The sequence below is a fragment of the Meleagris gallopavo genome, chromosome 6, assembly GCF_000146605.3.
Source record: "Meleagris gallopavo isolate NT-WF06-2002-E0010 breed Aviagen turkey brand Nicholas breeding stock chromosome 6, Turkey_5.1, whole genome shotgun sequence".
Lineage (NCBI taxonomy): Eukaryota > Metazoa > Chordata > Aves > Galliformes > Phasianidae > Meleagris > Meleagris gallopavo.
In genome coordinates, this window is record NC_015016.2 from 6,588,118 (window position 1) to 6,614,223 (window position 26,106).

Below are 26,106 nucleotides of genomic sequence, written 5' to 3' on the forward strand. Positions count from 1 at the left end.
GGCGGCACCGCGGCGAGGGCGGCCCTGGAGAGAGGCCGTGGAGCGAAAGCCCAAGGGCTCCGAGCGCTCCTCCTTCCTGCATTTATTTTTTGTCAGAATTACTGGATTCGGTAATTCAGGCGCTGCAGCAACTCTCCTGTGAGGAGAAAGCTGAGAGTGCTGGGGGCTGTGCAGCCTGGGTCTCATCGGTGACAGGCTGCTGTCAGCGCTGCCCGGCGCCAGGACCGAGGCAGCGGGCACAAAGTGGAGCACAGGAGGTGCTCCTGAACACCAGGCAGCACCGCGGTGCCATCCTGGCACGGGGACTCTCCTTGCTCCAACGAGATGACAGTCGTCACCCGTAGTTTGGAACACAGGCAGCTTCAGAAGCCTCCTGCTCCTATCCTGCATCTGCCTTCAGTTTACTTCAATCTCAAAACAGACCTGTGCATGGATAGTAAATACTTTCCTATGGTCTTCTATTCAAGATTCTCACTTAAGGGCAGAAACCAACCTTTAGAAGCGAGGCAAACATTTCTGTACTGCTTGCAGGCTTAAAAAAACCACGACCCAAAGCTACTGAACCATTTGGGGGAATGATTTTAAACTAAAAGAGGGGGGATTCAGATTAGATGACGGGGAAATTTGTCACTGAGAATGCAGTGAGCGCTGCAAGAGGCTGCCCAGAGAGCTGTGGAACACCTTAAGGGATGGGGCATGAGAGCTGGGCTGGACAGGCTCTGGGCAGCCTGATGAAGTGGCTGATCTGGTGCTTTGCAGCCCTGCCTATGGCAGAGGAGTTGAATAATCTTTGAAGTCCCTTCCAACCTAAGCCATTCAATGACTCTTACTAACCACATCCATTTGATAATTTTCACAAATGCAACACTACGGTACCTGTAACACATTTCCAAAGCTGCGTACAAACAAACCCATAAGGCCATAGATAGTTATGGCGAAACACACTTACTTCTTCTGCCCTCTCTGTTTGCGCGGCACTGAGTTCTGCTTTGGAGTCCTCTCACAAGCTCCATCGGCGCTGTCGCTGGCGTCGCTCTTGTTTAAAGGCTGGTTCTTCCATGGGATGATGTACCCAGGAGTTGGGCTGAATTGTTTTAAGTCTCCTTGTCCTAATGAGCTTCGTTCACCACAGTAACAAAAGGCGCAGAGTTGTTCGCTGTGGGAGGGAAGATGATTATTTGGGAGGGGGAAAACAGCAGAAACTGTTCCATCCAGAATCAACTCTGTGCCAGTTTAACCCTTCATATCAAAACAATGGCAGTTCCCGAGTGCTGCCAGAACCCAACATTATGGAAGTCCATTTCCAACTACTTACGTAAAAGAACTTTTGCACTCACAGAAGTGCACGATTCCAACAAGCAAACAGAAACCACCAGGAAATATCCAAATGATTAATACAACCTTTCTACTCAAAACTTCTCAGCGTGTGACAGTTTGTTACATCCCGGCTGTAAGGGGATGGGAGGGGTGAGCACTGTATCTTGAGGCACGCATTAGGTAAAAGGTGGCAGAAAACACGGTAAAGTAGAGCAGAACAGAGTAGGGTAGGATAAACATAATTAACAACCACCCCCATTATAAGACCTCAGCATTGCCACCACAAAAAAGGGAAAGCCTTCTGTACATGATGCACGTGTACTACACATCTACCTTTCTACAAGCACATACACAGTGTGCTTATATGGTACGTCAAAAGATTTATTAAACGTGGAAACAACAGAATGGGAATAGTCACAGCCATGACTGCAGTCACTCTGAGCATGGTATGCACGAATCCAAGAGTCCTCATTTCACATATAAAAACAACACCTTGAAGCTTTACTAGAGGAGATGTCTATTTACAGAACTGTGACCATTAAGCTCTCCCTGTACCATTTGCAATTATGTTTTAGCATGCATAACATAGCAGCAGCACTGAAATGACAGCTCTGACAGCCCTCCTTGTGTCACATCATATGGAATCTACTGAAAAATATTTCTATAATAAACATATCCACAAACTTAAAATGTGAACTTCTGCAACTAATGCAGTTTGCATTGGTTTCAAGGGAGGCCATTTAACACATTTTTATGCTTAAATGAGCAATTCTGTTTTCTTCATATTTACGCCCTGAAGACCCCATAAAGATGCCTCAGGGAATCAGGCACTTGGCTGGAGGCCTCGTTTTGACTGGATCCCATTTAAATAGATGTAAGCGCATCTGCAACCTGCAGATTTGGGTTTTGGTCTGTGCTGGCTGGGTGGATGGAGAAAGGTAATGTGGGAAGAAGAGGAAATCTTAAAGCTGAGCTCGTGCATAATATTTACTGAATTTTGAAAGGAGAATATAGTGCCCATGCCTTTCCAGCCAGGTGAGGCATGAGCTGCAACAGAAGAATAAAGTAAAAAAGTTCCAACTCAGCACAGAAGACACTGAGAATCCAGGAAACCCCCTCTGACTTGATTTTGCACACTCTGAGCCAGGTCCTTTGCCCTCACCATAAAACAACACTAGGAGAAAGAAAAATAAAAAAAAGAAGAAAGCAAATACAAGTACATGAACTGCTATTATAGTACTGGTAATACCAGACAGAGTCTAATGAAGACAGCAGTGTATCATGAATTCTTAGCCCCAGTTAAGGTCCCACACTTTCACTTGCACCTTGTAGGCAGCACTGAACTCTCTCCAGGGCACACATACTCCTGGGGACATGCAGCTCAGCTGCACATAATTGTGGTCCCATTCCTGGTACTCAGATGAACAACCTGCCATAGTACTGGTGGGGAATGTTCATCCTCGTATTTCTGACGTCAGTCACACATCTCACATGGTTCCACCCAAGCTGATGGCAAACATCTGCCACTTTCCAGAAATCTTTAGGAAAAAGTACCCAAAGGTAAAATGATGTAAAGAAAAATGACAATAAACGTAGCATGAGAACGGGGAGGAAAATGTGTGGTTACAGCTGGAAGGTAGGTATGTCTTGTTTACAAGCTGGTTTTCAGGATGGCATAAGCAAGCCATAACTGCTATTTGTATGTCAGTGAGCGTAACCTATCAGACCAGTAGCAAAACCTGACCTGACCTCGCAGGCAGAGTTTGTAAGAGGGTAAAGCAAAGCTCTTTGGGCTAGCTGAGACTGGAGAGACTTGTGAGGGGACTTAAGGGATTTACGCAGGCAGCACAATGGCCTATAAATTACAGTAGTTACAAACACGAGATTATCCACAGCGGAATAAATAATTATTCACACATCCTGTCAGGACAGACTGTCGCTACTCACTAACAGACTTGAGGATAATTACGACTGAAGGAACAAAGCTCCTTCAAATGCAGTCGTAGCAAACACGCAATAGTGTTAAGACTTAGAAAAGAATATGAAAGAGTAATTTTGAAAAACACTAACTTTTTAAGCCGTAGTACCTTCCAAAGGCATGCAGGGGTAAAGCAGACGTTTCTGGAGGCTGCCTGGATCACAGCTTTCTGCGGGCGGAGCGAACAGCAGAGCTGGGAGATTCACAGCTCCGCCGTGGAGCGGTGCGGACAGCTGTGCTGCTGTCAGGAATCAGATGGTTTGTGCTGCTGCTGCTCCAGCAAAGCTGTGGACGCGGCTGAAGGAAGCGCTCCCAGCAAGGAGGGGGGTGGGGGAATCCTTTGCTAAAGGCTCGTAGGTGCATAAGTAAAAGAAAGGGGAAGCGGAACGTGGTCAGACCGCTGTCAAGAGGAAAAAGAGAAAGGGGGGGCGGAGGGAGGGAGAGATTATCAAAGTCACAAAAAAAAAAGGTTACTGATGCTTTCAAGGGAGAATGAACAGAAATGCATCGAGCTCTCGCTCTCGGGGAGCTAGCAGCAAGCAGAGCCAGCGTGCTCCCTGCCCAGTAAAAAGCAACAGTGCTCTGCTCCTCGACTCACCACGCTGCTGTTCTGTCATGCAATACAAAGTGGCCAGTTCCACCGCGTGAGCCTTTTAGGTGTGAGTGCTCAGTAAATATTTTAAGTTATGTCTGTATGGGCAGAAGGTAGAGTTTTTTTATTCATATCATCTGAGGATAGCAGAAAGTACTTACAAATCTACTTTCCATATGTCAATATGCAATTAGAGAATCTAAATCTGTGGTGCAAGAAGAGCTCTCATATTGAAGATAACAAAATTGAGATACTGGCAACTCTTAAGATCAAACTCAAGATCTGTTATCATAATTAGCATATTTTCAGAACAGCCTAATTCAAAATGGGATAACAAGCAAGAGATGGTGTGTTACATATCTTTTTATAAGCTTCTAAGGAAAAAAAGAAACTTAAGCTCACCAATACTGCACTGAAGACACACTTATGAAGCTCCAAAGGAAAATTTAAATTCATCATTATTGTTAACTTCAATGCAACTCTAAATTTTCCTAGAACAGATGCTACCTTACACACATAAAGTTTAAACTTCCACAGGTGGTTCATTGCCAGGAAGTGCTGGCAGCTCACCCCATCCTAAAGGACCTCATACATTTGTATGCCCACAAATCTTAATAGATGATGGAAAGAAAAACATTTTCAGAACAAAACAGATGTACAGCTGGATTTAGGAGATGCAGTAAAAGGCGATGAGGTTAACACCTGAGCTAACGCCTGGTCCCACCAAACCTTGAGAGGAAGTCCAACTTTCCTAAGAAGCTCAAAGAGATGCCCTGTCTGACAAAATCATGTCTGACAATCTCAGCACTCTGCTGCAGCCATCATCTCCTGCAAGCCTCTTCCACAAGCAGAGCCCTCTGACAAGAATCTCAGATGCTACAGTTCTCCACAGTCTGCATCCCAGCAAAAGAAAGAAAATGCCCTACAGACAGTTAATCCTGCAGGAAGGGGGAACAGTCACAATTTACTTAAGCGATGACATATGGACATTTAGGACTCATCCTAAAATACAAACTTTCCTGTTCAAAGGATTTTGTTTCGACACAGCGTTGGGCAACCAGTTGCACAATATTAAATTATAACCAGAGAGGAAAAACATCTTCTGGCTGGCTTGCAAATATTCCGTTAGGAAATTAAGGTAAAACTGATGGTCCCCAAAACTTTGTTAACAGAACTAAGGCTGACCATCAGACTTACCAACACTTGAAGAGCACCGAGTGCCACTACAATTAAATCTCCAAGAGCAAACAGAAGCCCCTCCAGGATCCTTCTGTGTTGGCAAATGGCACCAGGGTATCCTGTGTCAGCCAAGGCTCTGTGACAGTGAGCAGATGTGCAGACTGAATGCCTTGTTTACAAGGTCTCCCTTATCTCACAGATCTACGCTCGTGTCTGCCTGGGTGTTGCTGTGCTGCAGACAGAAATGACTTCACATTGGTCTCTGAGTTACTATGACCCTCGATGGGATCAGCAGTGACCCCTCACCCTCCTGCTCTTCATACCTGGGTGGAACTCGGGACAGTTTGCAGCCATGTGCGGCACTGCTGTTCATCCACAAGCCGAAGAACACACCTCTGCCTCCTTTCTTCATGAGAATCCTTCCCTACAAGCACACCTCTGCAGTTCCCTTCACATCCCCAGGAGACCTGCACATTCCATTGCCAAGGCAGAAAGCAAGTGGCTTGTGCTGATCACATCTACAGGTGTGGTGCTTTAAGGTACGCACCGCTTCTAATACTAAATGATGAAGGAGAAGGCCTGGAGAAAATCCCTCAGCCTCTTGTTCTGCATAGAGGTGCTAAGGATCCCCTTCTTTCAGAGGAACCCAAAAATCCCACAGAGATGAACAGAAGCTCTTAACAGCAGGAGAAATACGAACTCATGAATTCAACTCAACAGATGCTCTTCTCTTACATCTTCTCAGACTACATCTTCTTACATCTCAAACTTACATCTTCTCCTCCCAGACTACAATGGAACAACAACTGTCAAATAATTCTACTTTGCATCTCATCTTTTCAAGCACTCTGATTATTAAGAGCAGAGGTTGTCACTGCTGTTGACACAGGAAAGCCCAGGGTATGGCAGTTCTGTTATGGTCTGCCAGCCATAACCATTGCCTTAACGTGATGACCACTGACATGGCCTTAACAGGTGATCACTAATGCAATGACTGCATTAAAGTTTTTCATTTAAAAAGTAAAAAGAAAGCAAAGAGGATATCATTTGATTTTTGCCATGAGTTTCCTTTTAAATGAATTATGTAATCATTTTTGTAACTGTCCAGAAATGTCGTTGGGATGCCTTTTTCACACACACCTTAGCATTTTTGAAAGGTGAAGCTGAGAGGATTTATGCCTATTTTGCACAATATAAGCAAAGTTGTTACAGATTTAAAATGTTTTTAGCGTGCATTTTTCACAATTACAAACAAGCTCAACACAATGAAATGGAATACTTAGGAGCAGAACAGAACTTATCATAGAATGGTTTGAGCTGGACTCGATGACCTTTGAAGTCCCTTCCAACTCCTCTCCAAAGAGCAGGGAGTCGACAGAACAGACTGATGTGTACAGTTTATCAAAGCAGACTGATGAGAATTGGCCTTGAGAATTAGTTTCCCAGCTAACCCTTTTAGTTGTTTTACCGTATGTTAAAAGGCAAAATTAAACACTACGGGGGATCTGCTATTTACTTAGCTGTGCCAAGTTGTGATAATGCACTCTTTGCCTTCGCCCTCATTTTATGTTGTGTTATTTACAGAGTAAATTGTTTTTCTCCTTAGTGAAGATGTAGCATTGTATCACTTCTGAAAATTCAAATCAAGACCTGCAAGCTGCGTTTTAACAGAAAACAGATTCCTGACTTCAAACGATTCCAGTGGTCTGCATCAGTGTGTGTTCTAATATGTGAGATACTCACAGAGGTGAAGTTATTATAACACTTTGGGAAGCGTGGAATATTGCCTTTTCATCATCTCAATATCATGTCAGTATCTGAGCTTTGATAATAAAGAAGCTTGAAGGAAAACTACTAATGCAAACTTTGGAGCAGTGCCATTACAAGAGACTTCATCTCATGACACCCTCATCCCAATGACTTCCCATCGATAGAGCACAGCAACCCAATCCATTGTCCTGTTGAATTAATGAGGCCTGAGAAACATGAAAAGTGCAAAATAGAGATGTTACAAAGATGCAGAATTTCTCAGATGTAAGCTATATTTAAATGTTTTACATGCGATGTTCTCCTTCCAAAAGGAAACTGAATCACAAGACAACTTGAAATTTTGAAGTCACTCTGTACAGAGGCGGTTTTGAAAGCAGCATTTAACTACACAGCACAACTCCTTTAAAAAAAGAAGGGTGGGGGCAGTTTGTATGAACTTCAGAACTTCCAGTGAAGAATTTTCAAACTTCTAAGTTTGCACAAAGCAATTAAACAACATTAGACAGTAATTGCTTTCCAATTTCTTCCAACTGGCACAGTTGGAGTTCTACAGCCATATAATCTACTTAATGATACTCTTGCAATTTGAAAGAAAGCATTACCCCCCTCCAGCATTACCAGCAAAACAACACTTTTTTCCTGAGTTTTTAAGATTTAAAAAGTACAAATATGTACCACATCTGCCAGCTTTAATCTAAACAAATGTTTAAAGTTCAATTAGAACTTCACATGCCATAAATACAGGGGGAGTTATTAAAATGCCAGTGTTAACTAAAGTGAATGCTGGTCTGTTCTACGGCCAAAATCTTTCTTCTGTGTCCAGCTCAATTGACTCTTGGTCTCAAACAAAAGATCCCACATAGAATACAACTGTCAGCAGACATGGAAGGTGGTACTTCACATAAACATCTCCCTCGAAAAAAAGAAGCAGTGTGGCCTGTATCTTCACTGAGCCTTGGCACCCAGGAAGTATTATCTGTTCAACACAGATTCCCTCTCCTGGCAAATCAATATATATCATGCCAAAAATGCACTGCCCTTGCAGAGGTGGCAGCACCTTTTAGGAGGTTTGTCATAGGTAGCTTTGTACGAATGCTAAATAACATCTTATTGCCTGAAAAATGCTGACATTTAATACATACCAAGTTGGCTGTTTTTTCAAGAAAGTCCCATCAGAACTGTTCAGTCACATTAGGGAACAGCAAAGTGTGCTGATCTGCATAATTCAAGCCTCACATCTTTGAACACTTGCTTACAGCAGACATGAAATACAGCAGTGGGGCTCTTCAGTCAGAAGGGCGCTGGGTCAGGTTAAAGGTCCATCCACCCAGTATGGCCAGCGTTGGAAATACGATAAGCAGATGCATGGGTGGTGTTAAAGAACAGAGCAAACATCTGATACTTTCCATGCCCCTAAGTATTTTCAGTTCAGAGCTTTCCTGAATCAGGTACTACTCCTAAGCGTTCAGCAATTCTCAGTTTCACTCCCATGAACTCGCCAAGTTTGCTCTTCAATTCACTTTTCTCTTTTTTTTTTTTTTTTTTGCAATCCATAACATCCTTTGGCAAGGATTTCTGTGCCACTCCAGACAACTGCCTGCTGTGTAAAGAACCACCTCTTTTCATTCTGCATCTGGCCCTGAGATTTTCATTTGACAATTCCTTAGTTTCTTGTATGGAACAGTCGATACACAGCGACCCTCCTGAGGCCACCTACCATTCTGTAAGCCTGTTCTCCTCCTCCTCCAGTCTCTTTTACAGACTGAATGGTCCCAGCTCATTCACCTGCTTTGCATATAAAAGTTACTCCTTACTTCTCATCAACCTTTTTGATGCTGTGACTCACCTCCAGTTTTCCATCTTCCTTTAAAGAGGTACAGATATACTTTCTATAACCCCACCAAAGTTAACCCAGACTTCTTTTTCTGAATGTTTCTGATTTCATTAAGCACACCACACGTGCTCACGCAAAGCTTTGGCACATCAAAGCTACGAGCTCAGAAACTCTCAGCACTAAGCACGCCCCAGTCTCGCAGCATCTCACAGACTCCAGATGCACCATCCTTTCCCCATGTATGCGTAAAGCTTCTGGCAAAGGTTAGAAATGCTCAAAGGGACCATCTCTGCCACAAAAGCTTATGGCTGCTCTGAATCCAGATTTTGTCGTTTAAATTGCCTGTACTTGCAGTCAGCCCTCTGTATGCCTCCATGAAGAGCAGCACAGATATGAAGAGGAGAAACTCTCAGCTGGAATGCACAGCAGTGGATCAGGAGGGAAAGGAAACTACGGCTTCAGACTTGAACTGGATATGAAGGGAGGCATGATGAATGAAAGGGCAGGGTGAGTCCGAACACTTATTGTGCAAGGGACATGGAAGGTGATGGGGAAACAGGACAATCATAGAATTATAGAATGGCTTGGGTTGGAAGAGACCTCAAGGATCATGAATCTCCAACCCCCTGCTGCAGGTGGAGCCGCCAGCCTCCACATTTAATACTAGGCTGCCCAGGACCCCATCCAACCTGGCCTTGAACACCTCCAGGGATGGGGCATCCACAGCCTCTCTGGGCAGCTATTCCAGCACCTCACTACTCTCATAGTAAAAAATTTCCTCCTGATATCCAACCTCAATCTTTCCTCCTTCAACTTAAAACCACTTCCCTTTGTAATAGCACAATAGCACAAATGATACAGGAGCCAAAGGAAGCAGGAAGAGAACAAGAAAAACAAATATGAAAATGGAGGAACATGAGAGAAGAAATGTCACGTCACAAACAGATGCAGTGGTAAGGGAAATGCAAACCTGTTGAGGAGCCAAGAAAGAATGCCCTAGAGCAGACTGTACACAAACTGATGAGCAGAAAGTAGGGTTAGAAATGTAAAGAGAATGGGAATATGATGATGAATCACCAGTATGAAAAGGAGTCTAACAGATAATGCTGGAGGGGAAAAAAACGGACAAGTTGACATTTGGAAGAAATGAGAGCAGACACTGCATTCACTGAACACTGGAACTGAACTGGATGCCAGCTTCCTACCATCATTTGTGGCCAAAAAGTACCCATGTAATCCTCAGACAAAGCAGGCATCCCATCCGCTTCTGCGCTTGGTCTGCATGAGGCTGCCTACAAGTACTGCTGTCGGTACTTCAGCACGGTCTGACAGACTGCCAGCCATGGAATCCAGCTCACGGGATGCTCCTGTCTACCTGCCATCTCTCAGAGGGAAGAAAATCTGTCCGAACAGTGAACGGATCTGGCCTGCCAGAAGTAGGCTGGCTGCCCACAAGCGGCAGGACAGCTGTACATAAGCAACAGGGCAAAACCAGGTGGAGAGAGGCAGCTTAGCAGCCTGGCTGAGACAGAAAAGCTGCCGAGGAGCCTTTGTCTGTGAGAGGAAAGCTGTGACAGAAAGCAGGGCTCCACAAATCTGGGGAACCTGCTCACATAGCACAGGAGGCATTTCTAAATACTGTTTCAGTGGTTGGATCATCTCTACATAGATGGACTGCGGAGAGCTGTGCAACTTAAAGGCATGGTTATGCATGCCAACCAGGCAAAAGTTCCACACAACAGCACTAAAAACATTAAGGCCACAATGCCAATTGTGCAACTCAAGTATATGGCAGGATGAAAGCTACACGTGAAACCTTTCTTCGCCCCTCTCTGTGCATTACCCACGTTGTGCTTCAGGAGGGATGTGGACCATTTGAAGAGAAATCAAAACAAGGAAAAGAATCAGAGCTCAAGAAAATGTGTTCTACAAAGAAAATGAAAATAGGAAAGAAATTTGGGATTTTTGTTATAACATGCTGGGTAAATAAACTAACAGCCTTTTGCAGAGATGAATGAAATCTATCTTTCATTATCTCTGCCAGATGGTACATGAAGTAATGGGATAAACCCAGAAAGAAGAAAATCTGAGTTAGACCTCACAAAAATCTTTTCAACGTTAAAAACACTGGAAGATACTGTTTGAGGAAGAGCTAAAATTATTGTTACTGGAAGAATATTTAACAGCAATTTATATCAAGTTCTGTCCAGAATGACAGCTGTAGTTACCAGCCTTGATGACTAGGTGACTTCCAAAGGCCCCTTACAGCCCCGTAAATCTGAGACAGAACTGCTTTAACAACTATCAGTCTAAAGGCAAAACCATGCAATGATTTCAAGTACATTGATTTCAGTTGCCCTGTTCCATTCACTGGGTCCGCACTCTGCAAGCAGAATTCTTACAGAGAAGCATTCAAGTAAAACTACAAACCATGTAAGAACGCATGGGCACAAAGGAAGGTGATCGATGTTTCAAAATTAATCTTAATTCTGGTATCTCCTAAAGTAAGTGCTTGACTTTGCAACTTAAATTTTAAACATATTTGATATTAAATGTTTTATCTATCTCCCTCCTGCCCAAAGAGATGCAGCTTCTCCTGCCATCGCTGCAGTGCTGTTCTATCTGGATTATCTAATCTCTATTCCACTCCACAATTTCTTTTTCCACTGAGTGTTGCAAGTTTTGTAATGCTCTTTCCTTGGAGATTAAAAAAGAAAGAAAAAGATAAGGAACGAAGATAATGAAGTTCGCTGCTGTTTTTTCACCAGACATTATCTTTGTTCACACAATCAACAAATGTTCGTCAACTCCTTTCTGATGGAAGAAAGCGCCCCATCTCTCCATCTCCAGCCTCCAAATCTGATCTTAACAGCAGTGACAAAATGAAAATGCTGTGGTTTGACCAACTGCAAAGCGAAGCAGAAAGGGAGATTGCCAAAATCAGGAATGCTCTATGAAAATCTCAGCTTCTGCTTGGTGATGTTAGGACTGTTCTTTCTTCGTAGTTCCAGCAAAAGGACAAGTTGATGGAAAATAAAATGAACCAAAAGGTGCTTTGTTCTCCTCTGAAACTGCGCTTCCAGGTCATTCTTGTTAGCTTTCAGTGCTTGGAGGCGAAATGTGGGAAATAGAGGAGGAAGGTAGAAGTGGGCTCTGCTGCAAGTCCCAGCGGCTCCTGGCTCTACTCCTACAGGCATCACAGCCTCCTTCCCAAGAGTCTGGATTGCACTCAGCCCTAAGTCCTGTGCTGACACAGGCTTCTCAAAGGGCTTATGAAAAGAAAAATGGAACAGCCCAAGGAAAAGGCTCCAAGTCCCATGGCACTCCTGATACATAAGTGCTGGCAGCACTACTTCCACCACTGCCAGGCTCGATAGTTTATCTTCTCTTGACGTTGCTGCCCCTCCCCACTTGCGGTCAATAATTCACTCATTGCTTCTCAGCACACACACAGGCCTCACCCCTTGCAGCCTGCCCTACCCCTATGGCTCACATGCTATTTATTTCAACGGCTTCAGCATGTTGCCTTCTGAGCAGCTCTCCTCAACCCATTGTTAAATCCCCACCCAAGCCCGGCCGCAGGGAACAGCTCTCTGGGAGTCCCAGGCACACACACCCTACCCTACACAGGGCAGAAAGGCTCCAAAACCGGAGGCCTTCTCCATCTCCTGTCTCTTGGATATTCTTATTTAGCCTCAGGAAGGATCAGAAGAAAGATACCACACTAGGCAAGCTTTGGGGAAATTCTCAGCTTGTGAATATCCTATCCTGGTTCTGATGCATCTTACTATCTCCAGTTCAGTATTTTTCTACAGCAGTTGTTTATTTGAAAAAGGCTTTGTTTTATGCCCCATGTCCTATGCTCCTCTAACATCCTTCTTTACCACCAAAGACAGAAATGCAGAATTTACTCACATTCAACTCTGCTTATTGAAAAAGAATGTTTACTCAGAGGGCGGTGAGGCACTGGCACTGCTGCCCAGAGAGCTGTGGGTGCTCCATCCCTGGAGGTTCTGGCTGGACTGATGGGGCCCTGAGCCCTGTTCTGGTGAGCTCTGCCCATGGCAGGGGGTTGGAACTGGATGATCTTTGAGTCCCTTCCAACTGAAACCATTCTATGAATCTATGAAAAAGTGATGTATTGCTTACCACTGGTGCTTTTCTATGTTTTGGCAAATTTCTTCACAGTCTGTTAAAAAATATTCCCGTAACTCTCACATACCTAAACTTATATCTTAATTTATACCCATTTCCACTGGATTAAGTTAATCACACTATAAATGAAATAGCAAAACTTATACACAAAGAAATGAAGCTGGTGAGAATGTCTAATTTGGAAACCAACGTCTAAACTGTATTCTCAACTTACAGATTTCAAATCTTTATGGAGTCCCACTTTATACTGAATCTCAATACATTTCCTTCCACCATTATGTGAGAAAACCAGAAATCATTGCTGTGTTGCATTTTGTCCTAAGAAAACAGAAACAAGCCATCCAGCATCCAGTCTTTCCAACCTGCAAGGCACAGTGCCTGTGTGAACACCTCCCAGACAGTAATACAAATGATTGATCAAGGAGTCACAGCTCAGAATAGGCTTTCTTCTGGTAGGTTTTCAAGACACAGTGCCAATAAAACCTGGCGTTCTATTTTTTTTTCCACTGTTATGAGGATATCAACAATTTCTCCAACTAACATGACACCAATTCGGCATCCAGATCCTGAACCGACTGGGAGCAGAGAAACCTCAGACTCCCAGTTACTGTTGCACATCTCTTGAATGCATTTTCTTCTAAAACATCAGAGATGGGGTATGACCATCGTTAATTATCAATTAATAACATTTAGCTTTTTAATGCTTTGATCAGCCAAAGCAATCGGTCCACAATATCCTTTCAATATTGACTAATCAACCTCAGCACTGCAAGCTGGCAGAACAAGTAAGTTGAGAACAAATAAGGGCTGGTTCAGAACTAAGCTGGGCTTTTTTTTTTTTTTTTTTTGGCTGACTGTTGTCCAGCTTTTAAGAAAAAGTTTATGGGTAAGGAAAGTGCTGTAATCAACTATTCGCTATAACAGCCAGAAAGCAACCTTGACAAGAACAGAAAGCGGATGAAACAGCATTCAGAACAATTTCTGCAAAGGATCCAAAACAGGATGAAATGAAGAATAGAAATAGCTGTTCAGTTCAAGTCGGTTTACTTACTGACCACAGTTTAGCATTAGCATAGGAAAATGCCATTAAAAGCAGTTTTTGTGTATTTCCTTCAGGTATACATACCACGTCTATTTAAGCAGAACTCTCTGTAAGGAGGGAAGTACCTATTGGAGCACAGCAAGTTTGCAGGCATGTAAAATGTGAAAATGATACATGCAGAAAACGAATTAATTTTTTGTGCATGGGAAACATGCTGTGTATCTGACATGGATGAATTAAAATGACTACAGTACTGTCTCCAAGTCTATCAAAACAGAAATGCACCTGTAACTGCCTGCTAACAGACTGGTAACAAACTGCAGCAAAAGAGAACTGTTCACAGTAGCTCTCATACTCTGATACTGCTTCAACAGTGATCACAGGCAGCATGGTTTAGTTTTTGCCAAACAATATCATTAAACCTAACTAATACTTTCACTGATTTGGGGGCAACTTATATTCATAGCATCACAGAATGGCCTGGGTTGAAAAGGACCACAATGACCATCTAGTTCCAACCCCCTGCTATGTGCAGGGTCGCCAACCAGCAGACCAGGCTGCCCAGAGCCACATCCAGCCTGGCCTTGAATGCCTCCAGGGATGGGGCATCCACAGCCTCCTTGAGCAACCTGTTCCAGTGCCTCACCACCCTCTGAGTGAAAAACTTCCTCCTAATATCTAACCTAAATCTCCTATGCTGACAAAAACAAGGAAAAAAAAATCAGAAATATTGATTTTCCAGTATTACAAATTCTTAAATAACGAAAAATACAGTAAAACTGACAAGATGGATATATATAAACAACTGTTTTGTTGTTTTTGTTCCTGAAAACACAGAAATGCAACCTGAAAGTTCAGAAATACTTTTATATGAATTTGCTTATACACCACTTCTCAGGAGGAATGCTTCAGTAATCACAATGCATCTCAATCTCACTTATATCTGCTTGAATTCAAACAGCTAATACGCTGTAATTTGAGAGTTTACCCATGTAATCTGAGGACAACATTTAAGAAGTGTGCTTTTCACCTCAATCTCCCTGTACACTAATTAAGCCATCGGTCTCATATACAGCAGCTGCCAACACAGACTGTTATTACTGATGCTTCAGAGCACCAGGAGTGTGCCCTGAGCCTGTGCTCCAAGCACTCTGTGCCCCATTCCTCAGCTCCAAGCCCTGTTCCAGCACCCGTCTCTTTGCCCACTCACCTGGTTTTAGCTTCGACACCAACGGAGGCAGTGGAGCTTGCAGACTCCTCGGATACTGAGCGCTGAAGGACTGGTGTTAGCTGCTTGGTGCTGTCCACTTCCACCTGGGCATCCTCTTCTGCAGATTGCTCTTTGACTTCTGTTTGAAAAATACAGATAATGATTATTTATTTTGACTACTAAAACCAGACCTGTAAGCAGACGATGCAAATATCTACTTATAGACAAATTAACTTATATATCATCAAATGCAACAGAATAGTAGAGTGAGAAAACACCATCTTTATGCACCTAACTAAAACATGAAACTGAATGCTTGTGAAGATTTTTACATAACACAGCATATGATGGTGAGCTGGAGATGTTCCATAAGCCATGAGGCAGGGGAGTGGTGCTCAGTGACAACCTTCTCCTGGGAGGCAGCAGGTTTACATGCATTTCCAGCTGCTAGAAGCTGAGCTCTCCTTCTCCCCTCGCCTCCTTTTCTGCCCTTTCAGCTCAGAAGAAATATTGAGGTGACAACACTAACTTGGGCTATAATACAGTGCTTTTCTCCCAGATTAGCTTTAACTTCAATCAAGTCCCTGCACTAGTTCATTCCTGGTCACACTGATTCTATGCTGGCACAGTTGCTAGACAGAAAAATAAACATCTACAGCTGACAAAGCTTCTGTTTGTCTAGAAAGTTTGTTTCTGAGCAGAAACATGAAACAAAGGGCCAGTGAGTGTGCAGCTTTAACTCCAATCCTGTTAGGTTGTTCCTCCGTACCACCTGAGTCAGATGTTTGTCAGCAGAGCGCTGCAGGGCATCACTCTGGGTGCTCCAGCATGTAGGGACACAAGGGAGCTGCCTAGGGCTGCAGAGCAGTAAAATGCAGTATTTCTGCTCTCCCCCATACCTTTATTTCTAAACCTAAGTAGCAAAAAATCATAGGGGTCTGGCTGATGCTCTTTGCCACATGCAGCTTAAGATACTTTTGCCTTCTGTCAGTGGAGAAATGGTGGAGAGAATCATGGAATCAGAGAATGTTTTGGTTGGGAGGGACCCATCCAGATCCAACCCCTGCCATGGGCTGGCTGCCTCTCTCTCCACCCTCAGCTCAGGCTGCCCAGGACCCCCATCCAGTCTGGCCCTGAGCAGCTCTGGGATGGGGCACCCACAGCTCTCTGGGCAGCAGTGCCAGTGCCTCACCGCCCCCTGAATGAAGCATCTTCTCCTAACATTGAACCTGAGCATCTCCTCTCTCAGTCTAAAACCATTCCCCCACGTCCTATTAATATCAGACTGTGACAGAAGAATCTGTGACATAGGTGGGCATGCCAAAAAAAAAAAAAAAGCTGCTACAAGCTTTCATCTTTTAAATAAGAAAAATAAAAGAGGAAAATCTTTAGAACATAAAATTGCAACGTTAGGAGAGCATATCTCAGTCTGCAATACTGAAATTATACACCCACCAGAGCAGATCAAGAAGGGGAAATCTTTCATACAGAGAGACTGAAGGAAAATTATTCCTTAACCTGGAGTGAACTCATTTAGGGAGGCACTGCATAATGTTTAAAGCCCTCAAAGAAGGCAATAAAAAAAAAATACTTCAGAGAACCACAATGCTGAGAAAAAAGAATAAGAAATTCCTGTACAGGACTGGGTGTGCCAGATATCTGAGCTGGTGTAAGCTGGAATTGCTTCATCTATTTCAGTGAAGCTACCCAGTAATGTACATCTGAGATGCTGCTGGACATGTGAAACACTCCAAAAGGACTGCCTGTCACAAGGCCATATGGTTCACTTGAAAAGCAGCCCACCAGCCTGTCCTGAAGGGGAAAAAAAAAAAAAAAGGCAAAAAAGAGCTCGACAGACGTTTGACACTAAATCAACACCCTGCTGGGAATACATTCTTTGTAATAGTAAACAGCCCCATTAAAAAACAACAACAACAACAACAAAACGAACAAAAATCCCACACAAACACATCTGAACGAACAATCCCTACAACCGTGCTGGGACTGCTGAAACAGGCCGTGCTCTGCAGAGCCCTTTGGAACAATCTGCAGTTAGTTTCCAAAGCATGTTGGATCTGAAGAACAATTTTGGGCAAGTAGCCCCAAAATTTCTATGTGCAACCTTAATTAAGAGCAAAAATTCCTTTGTATTAGCCAGATGAGCATCACTGTGTGTCCTGAAATGTGCACCACTGTTCCTATAGAGTTCATAGGTTCTGCATCACTACAGCCAAAACCTCCGCACAGCCCAGCACAACCATGCATGAAGTGCTGGAGGAAGATCACCAGAACTGTGGCCTGGCCGTGATGCCAGCACCAGCGCCTCATCCGTTTGTTTCACCTACTTAAGCTTTGAGAAAGGAACCTTGCTGTGCTTTGCACCTGCACAAACGTTCCAGTGAACAAAAATCATTTACTGTTCACCATCTTTCATCCCATTACACATGAATGGACACCCATTACAGTCGAAAGGCAAAGTTCAGGAGAGTTGAGTCATTCTCAAGAACTCAACACAGATTGTTTCCCTACTCACTACATGTGCTCACACCAGTATGGTGCCTTCTTCCTGCTGTTTGCTGCTCCAGCAAGGAAGGGCCCTAAATTACACTAAAAGAGATGAAGAGCATCTCAAGGGCTGTCTCTGTAATAACCAAACTGTGTCTCAATACGTGCCGCTGGAAGAGCGAAAATGTGGTGCTCACTGAACCGACTGAGAATGCTTATGTTAGCTTTGTGTGCCACATTTCATCTTTGTGAAAGTTTTCCAACAGAAGATTAAGGAAGAACAGATGTAACGAGCATCATGAGTCAAACTCCTAAGATGTGGGGGTCCAGCACTGGCATGGGAAAGGTGCTGCTGATATCCTTATCACTGCTTCAGAGATGTTCCTCCAGCATCTGGTCTGAGACATTATCTGCTTTTCTGTGTATTTAATGAACACTCATCAGATTTGGCTAGGGCATCCCCCTTTGAAGTTTTTGGGAATGAAGGAACCATGAATAATTAATAAATATGAAGTTCATTTGCAAACTCATATAGAAGGCTTTATTTTGCATCCCATTTTCATGACCGCTTCTGTCAAACTTAAGGTTGTGCCCATATGCAATGAGTTGAGGGGGGCTGAGAATTGAAAAAAAACTCATTATGCAATTCCCAACTCTTTGTAAGTTTATTTCCTCAACAATTATTTTTAATCTCCTTTCTAGAGGAAAACACAGCAAACACTCAAAGACAATAACTAACAGCATATGCCATTCTCAATAGAATACATAGGTCACCCACTTTTCTAATATGAGCTGGTTTCCTTATTTGCTTTGCTTGTACACAGAGATACAACAGACACAGGGAGGGTTGCTGAGGCTGATGGAACACGGGCTCACATGTGGGAGCCCTGGGTTTGTGAGCCCACCTGAGGCACTGGTTCCCTTCTAGACTGTCACATGAATGCCAGTGGGAAAGAGAAGTCTGGTGATGGCTGGAACGTCATTACAGGGCCACAGTTTTCTTTGGGGACATGGTGAAGCAATAGTGATGAAGCAACGCTGACCAGAGTCTAAATTGCCCCTTTTCTGTTTCCTAGTAATCACAAGATGCTATTCTTCAGGTCACTTGGGTAAACCCACAGCTAGATAAGGAGATATGTGTGCAGGCTCTGCTATGGCAATAGGGCAAAGATACCAGCATATCCCAAAGTTTTGTTACTGTTGTTGTTTTTTGAAGGGGGAGGCTGGGTGTTATTCATTAGGGACTATTTTCCAAGGCAAAAACTGAAAGAAAAAAAAAAAAGTAAGAAGTTCTGTCATCACAAAAATCTCCTTTAAAATCTTACAAGATACTCTTTAGTATGCAGTACCTCTGGTGGGAAAAAATAAATAAAAATTAAAATAAAAGCAGTGGCAATAAACGTAACATAAAAACCCTACTGCTGTTCTGATGCACCGAGTTGGCTGTTCAGCCCATTCACCGGCTGGGACTCCGCTGTCAGACCTACTTCCAGTTTGGCAGACAGCAAAGCAAACGTTAGGAGCTTCCAGCACTCTCAATAAGAACAGAAAGCATTACAGGCTGGAAAGTGCCAGTACCAGGAAGTGCAGCAGGGGCATCACGGGGGTCTCAGCTGCTGCTTACTGATGTGTCTTCTGCAAAAGGGAATCGTAAGTTTTTAAACTTGCAGCCACAGTTGTTATTTTGCACAAAAAGGGGCACTGCTGCTGCAGACAAAGCCTAACGTGACCAAGTGTTTCATATGGCCTTCTAGGGCTCTACAAAAGCAAGACCAAAATGCTCCACTTTCTAGAGGAAAGTATTTCCCTTTCCCACCTCACCAACAAAGCAAGTATCTGTTCACCAGAGTTCAGGACACAGAATCACAGAATCGCCAGGGTTGGAAGGGACCTCGAGGATCATGAATCTCCAACCCCTGCCACATGCAGAGCCACCAACCTCCACGTTTAATACCAGAGCAGGCTGCCCAGGGCCCCATCCAACCTGGCCTTGAACACCTCCAGGGATGGGGCATCCACAGCCTCTCTGGGCAGCTGTTCCAGCACCTCACCACTCTCTCTGTAAAGAACTTCCCCCCGAACATCCAACCTAAATCTTCCCTCCTTCAACTTAAAGCCATTTCCCCTTCTCCTGCTGTTATCTACTCTTTCAAAGAGTTGACTCCCCTCTTGTTTATAGGCTTCTTTAGGTACTGAAAGGCTGCAATGAGGTCACCCCGCAGCCACCTTTTCTCCAGGCTGAACAAGCCCAGCTCCCTCATCGTCACCACCTCCTTGTCCCTGCTGGCCACCCCTCTTCTGATGGAGCCCAGGTACCATTTGCTTTCCGAGCTGCAAGAGCACACTGCTGGCTCATGTTAAGTTTTTCATCCATCAGGACCCCCAGGTCCTTCTCTGCAGAGTTAGAAGACACAAAACACAGAACAGAACCGTTGCCTCAACATCACCATTGCCTCAACATCACCTTTGTAGGCGCCTTACAAATTGTCACCTACAGCACCCACTGAAGTGCGGCAATCTTCCATACCCTGGCTTTTTATGAATAGGTTTTAACAGTCAAAAATGGGGAAACAAACTGACACACTGTGGCTAACCAGCCCCATACACACCACCAGGACACCACAGAGCCAAACCAGGGATATTTAAAGACACGCAGAAATGGTTGCTAATAGCTACTGCCTTTACATGGCCTTCAGTAAGTTTGTAGCCACACAGTTCTCCTGCTGAACACAGAACGTGGGGAGAGGGAACAAAGCAGACAGAAGTTGAAGCATGACAGCAGTGACCGAACGCACAAACTCCTTTGGCATAAACAGAGACAAAGTCTTCATGTTAAGTCAACAGTGCAAAATTCCACTCCCAAAAGTAAGATGCATGACCACATCAGAAGTTGTTGGTTGGTTTTTCTATTGCAAGTGATGCACACCTTGCATTTACAGACATCTCCATAGCCTTCTTTCACCTGCTGAAGGCCAGCACAGTGATTTACCTACTTTGAACCTCATCACAAATGGAGACAAGGAGAGAGCCTTTTATTGCCTTTTGGACATTTCAGTGTGTATACAACACTTCATCCAAACAGATGCATTTGATACAAAAAATAATTTTGTACTCATTATAAAATAAAAATATGGCTTTTGGTGTACAGCCATCTAAACCAATTTATGTCATTATAAACAACGTATTCTGGATAACCAGCTACAAGTGATCAGACACCACAAGCTGGAGGTGGTGTTCCATTGCATTCATCTGCTTACTTTTCCATCATTTGTTTTTCAGGTCTTTTTGAAACACGCCTTTATTTTTCATGCCTACAACATTCAGTAGCAATGAATATAAGTACATGATGAGTGCAAGCATACCTACCTTTATGCTCTGACCATGACCTGATGTCTCCTTATTTTTGTGTTATAAAACAAAATGAATCATCACTCCTTGTTCATTTTCTCCCTGTCACTCATCATTCTGAAGGATCCTATTAAATTCCTCCTCAGTCATATAATTTCAAGTTGAAGTCTTTTACCTTAACTGTTCCCTGCACAGAAGCTATTTTTCCTTTACAATACTTGCTGGCCTTCCCTGTATTTTCCCTATTATAGTTTGTCCTATTAAAGAAGGGGAAGCAGAACTGCATACAGCATTTAATATGCTGTCATGTCACAGATTTATAAAGCAATGGGGAAAAAAAAGAGACACCCACAACATCGGCGCAGTTTTCCCCTTATTCCTTTGTCAGTTGTTCTTAAAACGTGTTTCTTAACTCACCAAAGTCCTGTCAATCTGAAGAACAACAGTATCACTTTCTCAGGTAGCAAAGGATATTTGAGAGCCAACTTTTGTTTCTACAAAATACAGAAGGTTATTTTTCCCTGCACAATGTTTTACAGACACTGTATCGGTTTTCTGTGGTCCTTCTTCAGCGCTTTGCAAATGGGTATTTCTTCTCTATAGAAGAAGACCTGATAGCAGCCTTCCAGGAGCTGAAGGGGCCAACAGGAAAGCTGGGGAGGGACTTTTTATAAGGGCAGGTAGCGACAGGACGAGGGGAAATTGTTTTAAACTAGAAGAGGGTAGGTTTAGCCTAGATATTGGGAAGAAATTCTTTACTGTGAGGGTGGTGAGACACTGAACTGGTTGCCCAGTCAGGCTGTGGATGCCCCTCCCTGGAAGCATTCAAGGCCAGGCTGGATGGGGCTGTGAGCAATGTGGTCTAGAGGGAGGTGTCCCTGCCTACAGCAGAGGGACTGGAACTAGATGATCTTTGAGGTCCCTTCCAACCCAAACCATTCTATGATTCTACTTTCCTAATGTTTATATCATCAGCTACTTTTGTTCACTTTTTGTATCTGATGTGGAGAATGGTTACCAGGGCAGATCCTCACAGGACTCCAAAGCCAATCCATTCCTAACAATGATTTCAATTAGGCAGGACTGAGATCCAAACTTCCTCAGCAGCTGTTCTACCAAACTGGTGAGTCAGCTTCAACGCAGTTTTACTAAAAAGTGAGACAGACCCATAGAACTGAAATCTACCCCAAACAGTACCGTATCCAGCCATTCTATGAGAAGACTGCATGATAAAAAAGATCCATGCTACTATTTCAATATATTTGACTGGTCACATCAACACCAATTCCCCTACCATCACTGTGGTATCCCTATTCATTGCAGGGGAGTTGGACTAGATGGCCTTCAGAGGTCCCTTCCAACTCTAAGGTCTCTATGATTCTATGACTAACAAAACAGCAGCAGTAGCACTAGGCTGCAGGAAAAGAGAAGGCTGCATGAGCAAGGACCTTGAGAATTCAAAAACCTGTTGGTTATGTTTCACAAAGCATAGTTTTGTATGTAAACTGCAAAACCAGCACTGAAGAAAATCAATTTTAAAAGGTTGCATTTCAGAAAGAACCTCCACAGTGAAAAACTGAGTGAGAATAGAGTTAATTTTGAAGCAAAGAGACTCTGCGACAAAACAGTGCCACGAACTCCTGAGGTATCAGTCAGAAGGAAAAAATATTAACATTTTCTAAACGGCCCATCAAGTGTGGATGATGATGATAATGTTATTATCAACTGAGACTAATGATTTAAAGGAAAATGTACAATAACTTCGTGCGGCATGCAATTTCCTTATTACAAGCAAATTACCGGAATAGGAAGAGAAATAGTAAGATGCTTATAGTAATAAAGGCCCAATAAAGGCCCCTCAGTTCTGACAGTTCTTCCAGTGTCTGGACAAGTAGCAGACAGCTACGTAGTTAAGAGGGAACTACTCATTTATTAATGAGTACACATATCACTAATGGCCTCCAAACATACTTACGTGTGTTTCTGAGCACACACTCGTTCCAAATATTTATGGATAAATTTAACCTATAGGCAATGCCCTCAGTGGTGTCAGCTCTTCCCTTCATTAATTTCAGAAGCACTAAGTAGTACGTCAATGAGGCCTGAGCAGCTGGCTGGAAAGCACAAAATAGATTTCACAAGGTTGTTGGCGTCAACAAATTGGAGCTTTTTCCATCAATTTACTCAAAGGAGGACTTTCTCAGGTGTCTTTTGCTTTGTCCTAGTTGAAGGTTCTGGTCAGCATGGTTCATATGCTTATAGAGGACAGGCAAGATACTGATTTTGGGTTGCTTCAGATTTCATGAGGTTCTGAATTTGCCCAGAGTTTTCAGGCAGCTTCTACATGGCTAACTTTCCTGCACTGAGAAATGTCTGTTTCTGATTCCTGTGTCCTTTGCCCAGGGACAAAAGACAAGGAAACTTTATCTCCAGAAAATTGATATTAAGTCCAACAAGAAATCAACTGGCCAGGCAACATCCCTGCAGCAGATGATAAGGTAACTGGGGATGATAATGCAGGCATTGACAAAATCATCCCGAATCTATGTTCTATGTATTATCACTTCTGAAATCTCCAAACACCACAGGGAAGTAAGGGTTTGTTATTAAGTATAATTTACTTTAAGATGTGCTGTATGGAGTACAGATAGTAAACAGAATACCCAGTGGATTTACTATGAGCTTCCCAAGGGACTTAGCAGTTAAAATTCTTATCCCACTGTGCTTCTCCCTGATCAGTCTGAATCCCAACATTTTTATGTGACACAAAGACAGGAAGAATTACAGAATCTGTGAAGAGATGAATGCTTTATAAGTGTTCTCAAAATGGAGAGAGAATAATCAAGGAATTCAGTTCCTGTGAATTTAAATGCAGAACCAAGAAAACATCAAGTGCAGAAATTTGCTGAAACTAATGGAAGATGTCAAAAAAACAGAAAGCCAAGCATTCATGAATATCAAAGGGCCACAAAGCCTATGGAATACTTACCAGGACACACTTGTTATACTATCTCTTTAGATTAGCAGTTTTATGTTTGTACCTGCATGTGCACAGACAGGCACAATGCTTGCCAGGGCCTTTTTGTGTTTTTCAGGGGGCATGACAGAGACTTAATCATCAAAAGTAAAATATTGCTATGGAGAGGAGCAGAGCAAGAAGACATACAGTAAAACACAGTATTCTCTAAACACACCTTCAGTGAGTTGAAGGTGTTGACAGGACAAAGGCAATTGGCACAAGCTCGGAGGAGTTTCCCTCAAGCACAGAGAAGTCCTCTATTTGTACCTAACTGTGCAGGTGACTGCAGAGCACTGGAACAGGCTGTCCAGAGAGGCTGTCAAGTCCATCTCATTGGAGAGCTTCAGAAGACACATGGACATGGCCCTGGGCAACTTATTCTAGGGGGCCTGCTAGAGCAGGGTTAGGACCAGATGGACCACAAAGTGCTTTCAAAACTCAGTATGTCTGTGATGCCATGAGTTACAAAATATAGTAAGAGGGATGGGTTAGCTCAGTATTGGTTGGATGGACAAATACCACTGGGAAAGTTGCTAGTGAGAACCATGGTGAAGAAAAATGAAGCAAGGAACAGGCAAAAGAAACCCGAAACAGTTGGAAAGAGAATGTGAAGTCACAAAATAAATGTTGGCAAGGTAGAAGCCAAGAAATCTACCAGAAAGATAAATCTAGTAGGTAAAGAAAAAGAATCTACCCTGAGGTTGACAGGAACCTGAAAGTCTATTGATTCAACACAAGTAGCTTTTGTCCTGTTTGCTTCATATTAGGAAAAAGTTGGAGTAAGCTCCAAGAAGATCTTCTCCCAAATTTCCCTTCTCTTTCATAATAAACTCACAGCTGATCCTGAACTTGTGCAGCATCTCCTGCTCCAGCGGGAGCAGTAAGTCTATGAGGCCCAATGGGATGCATTCCAGGGTACTTGATGTCATCTCAAGACCTCTCATAATTCTTTTTTCAATGATCTGAGAATATGGAAAGGTCTCAGTCAACTGAAAGCCGGCAAACATAGTCCCCATTTTCCAGAGGGGCAAGAAAGAAGAGTCTAGTGTAATCACAGGTCTGTCTATCTCACTTTGGCGCCCAGTGAAACTGTAGAAAACATCACTCTGGGAGTTACTGTAGAACACTTGAAAGACAATGAAGTCAATGGTAACAGCCAACACAAGTTCACAAGGAGAAAGTCCCGTTTAACCAACTTTATCTCATTTTATGACAATGTTACCCACCTAGCCAACTGGAAACCATGTCTAATCTTTCTGAATTTCAGAAAAGCTTTTGATACTGTTTCTCACAGTACTCATACACACAGAGCATCTAATATACAGCTAGATAAAAACATAATGCAGAGGGTGAACGGTTGATGCATTGGGCTGAAAGGCTTATAGTAAATTGGATTACATCATTCTGGAGAAGCCATGGGGGTTCTGCAGGGCCCCATTTTAGGGCCATTTGTCTTTAAAGTTTGCATGAGTGATTTGGACACAGGACTTGAAGGTGTAAGTTTGTGGACAATCGCAAATTGAGAGGACCTGTTGGCTTCCTTCAGGGAATAGAGGCACTGTAGAGAGGTCTTGACAGACAAGAGGGCTGGGCATTCACCAACCACAAGTACTGGATTCTGCACCTGGAACAGGGCAGCCCTGGCCCTATACACAGACTTGGTTCTAACTGAGCTTCTTTCAACACATTATATCACAAAATTTTCAGCATTGCAACTTGTTTCCTTGAATGCAATTAAAATGGCTGTGCCTTAGAATTACTGTAGAGTCACTTCAGGAAGATTTCTACAGTTTTTTCTTTTGAACAAAGATTTCTGTCAACATTATGAAAGGAAATGACAACTCCAGTGCTCATAGCATCCCCCCACACCCCTTGAAATGATTCAACAGCTAAAATGTATCCTTTATTCCAGGTGTGAGTAATTTTAATGCCTTATTAAAATAATGCTTCACAAGAAAAAAAAGTCAAGAATGTCTTTTTTTTCCTTTCTTTTTTTTCTTTTTTTTAACTTATTTTCTACACACACACACACACACACACACACACACACAAAAACAATGAAAAGGAAACTAGAAATGTGGAGACTTGAAATACATCAGAAGTTGCATATCAAGAGTCTGTACATTCAAGCAATCTCATTCTGAGTTTCATAATATT

At 43.1% G+C, this 26,106-nt stretch overlaps 1 protein-coding gene across 9 annotated transcripts in view; it reads right to left on the reverse strand.

The window, feature by feature from the left end:
- Window positions 1-26,106, reverse strand: part of KMT2C (lysine methyltransferase 2C) — a 140,565-nt gene that overhangs the window by 112,029 nt on the left and 2,430 nt on the right. For all 9 annotated transcript variants that reach the window (XM_010712382.3, XM_010712383.3, XM_010712381.3 and 6 more), the window contains exons 2-3: window positions 15,078-15,216; window positions 950-1,156 (exon numbers count right to left, since the gene is read on the reverse strand). In XM_010712382.3, coding sequence (XP_010710684.1) covers window positions 950-1,156; window positions 15,078-15,216 — 346 coding nt within the window. The remainder of the gene's footprint in view (window positions 1-949; window positions 1,157-15,077; window positions 15,217-26,106) is intronic.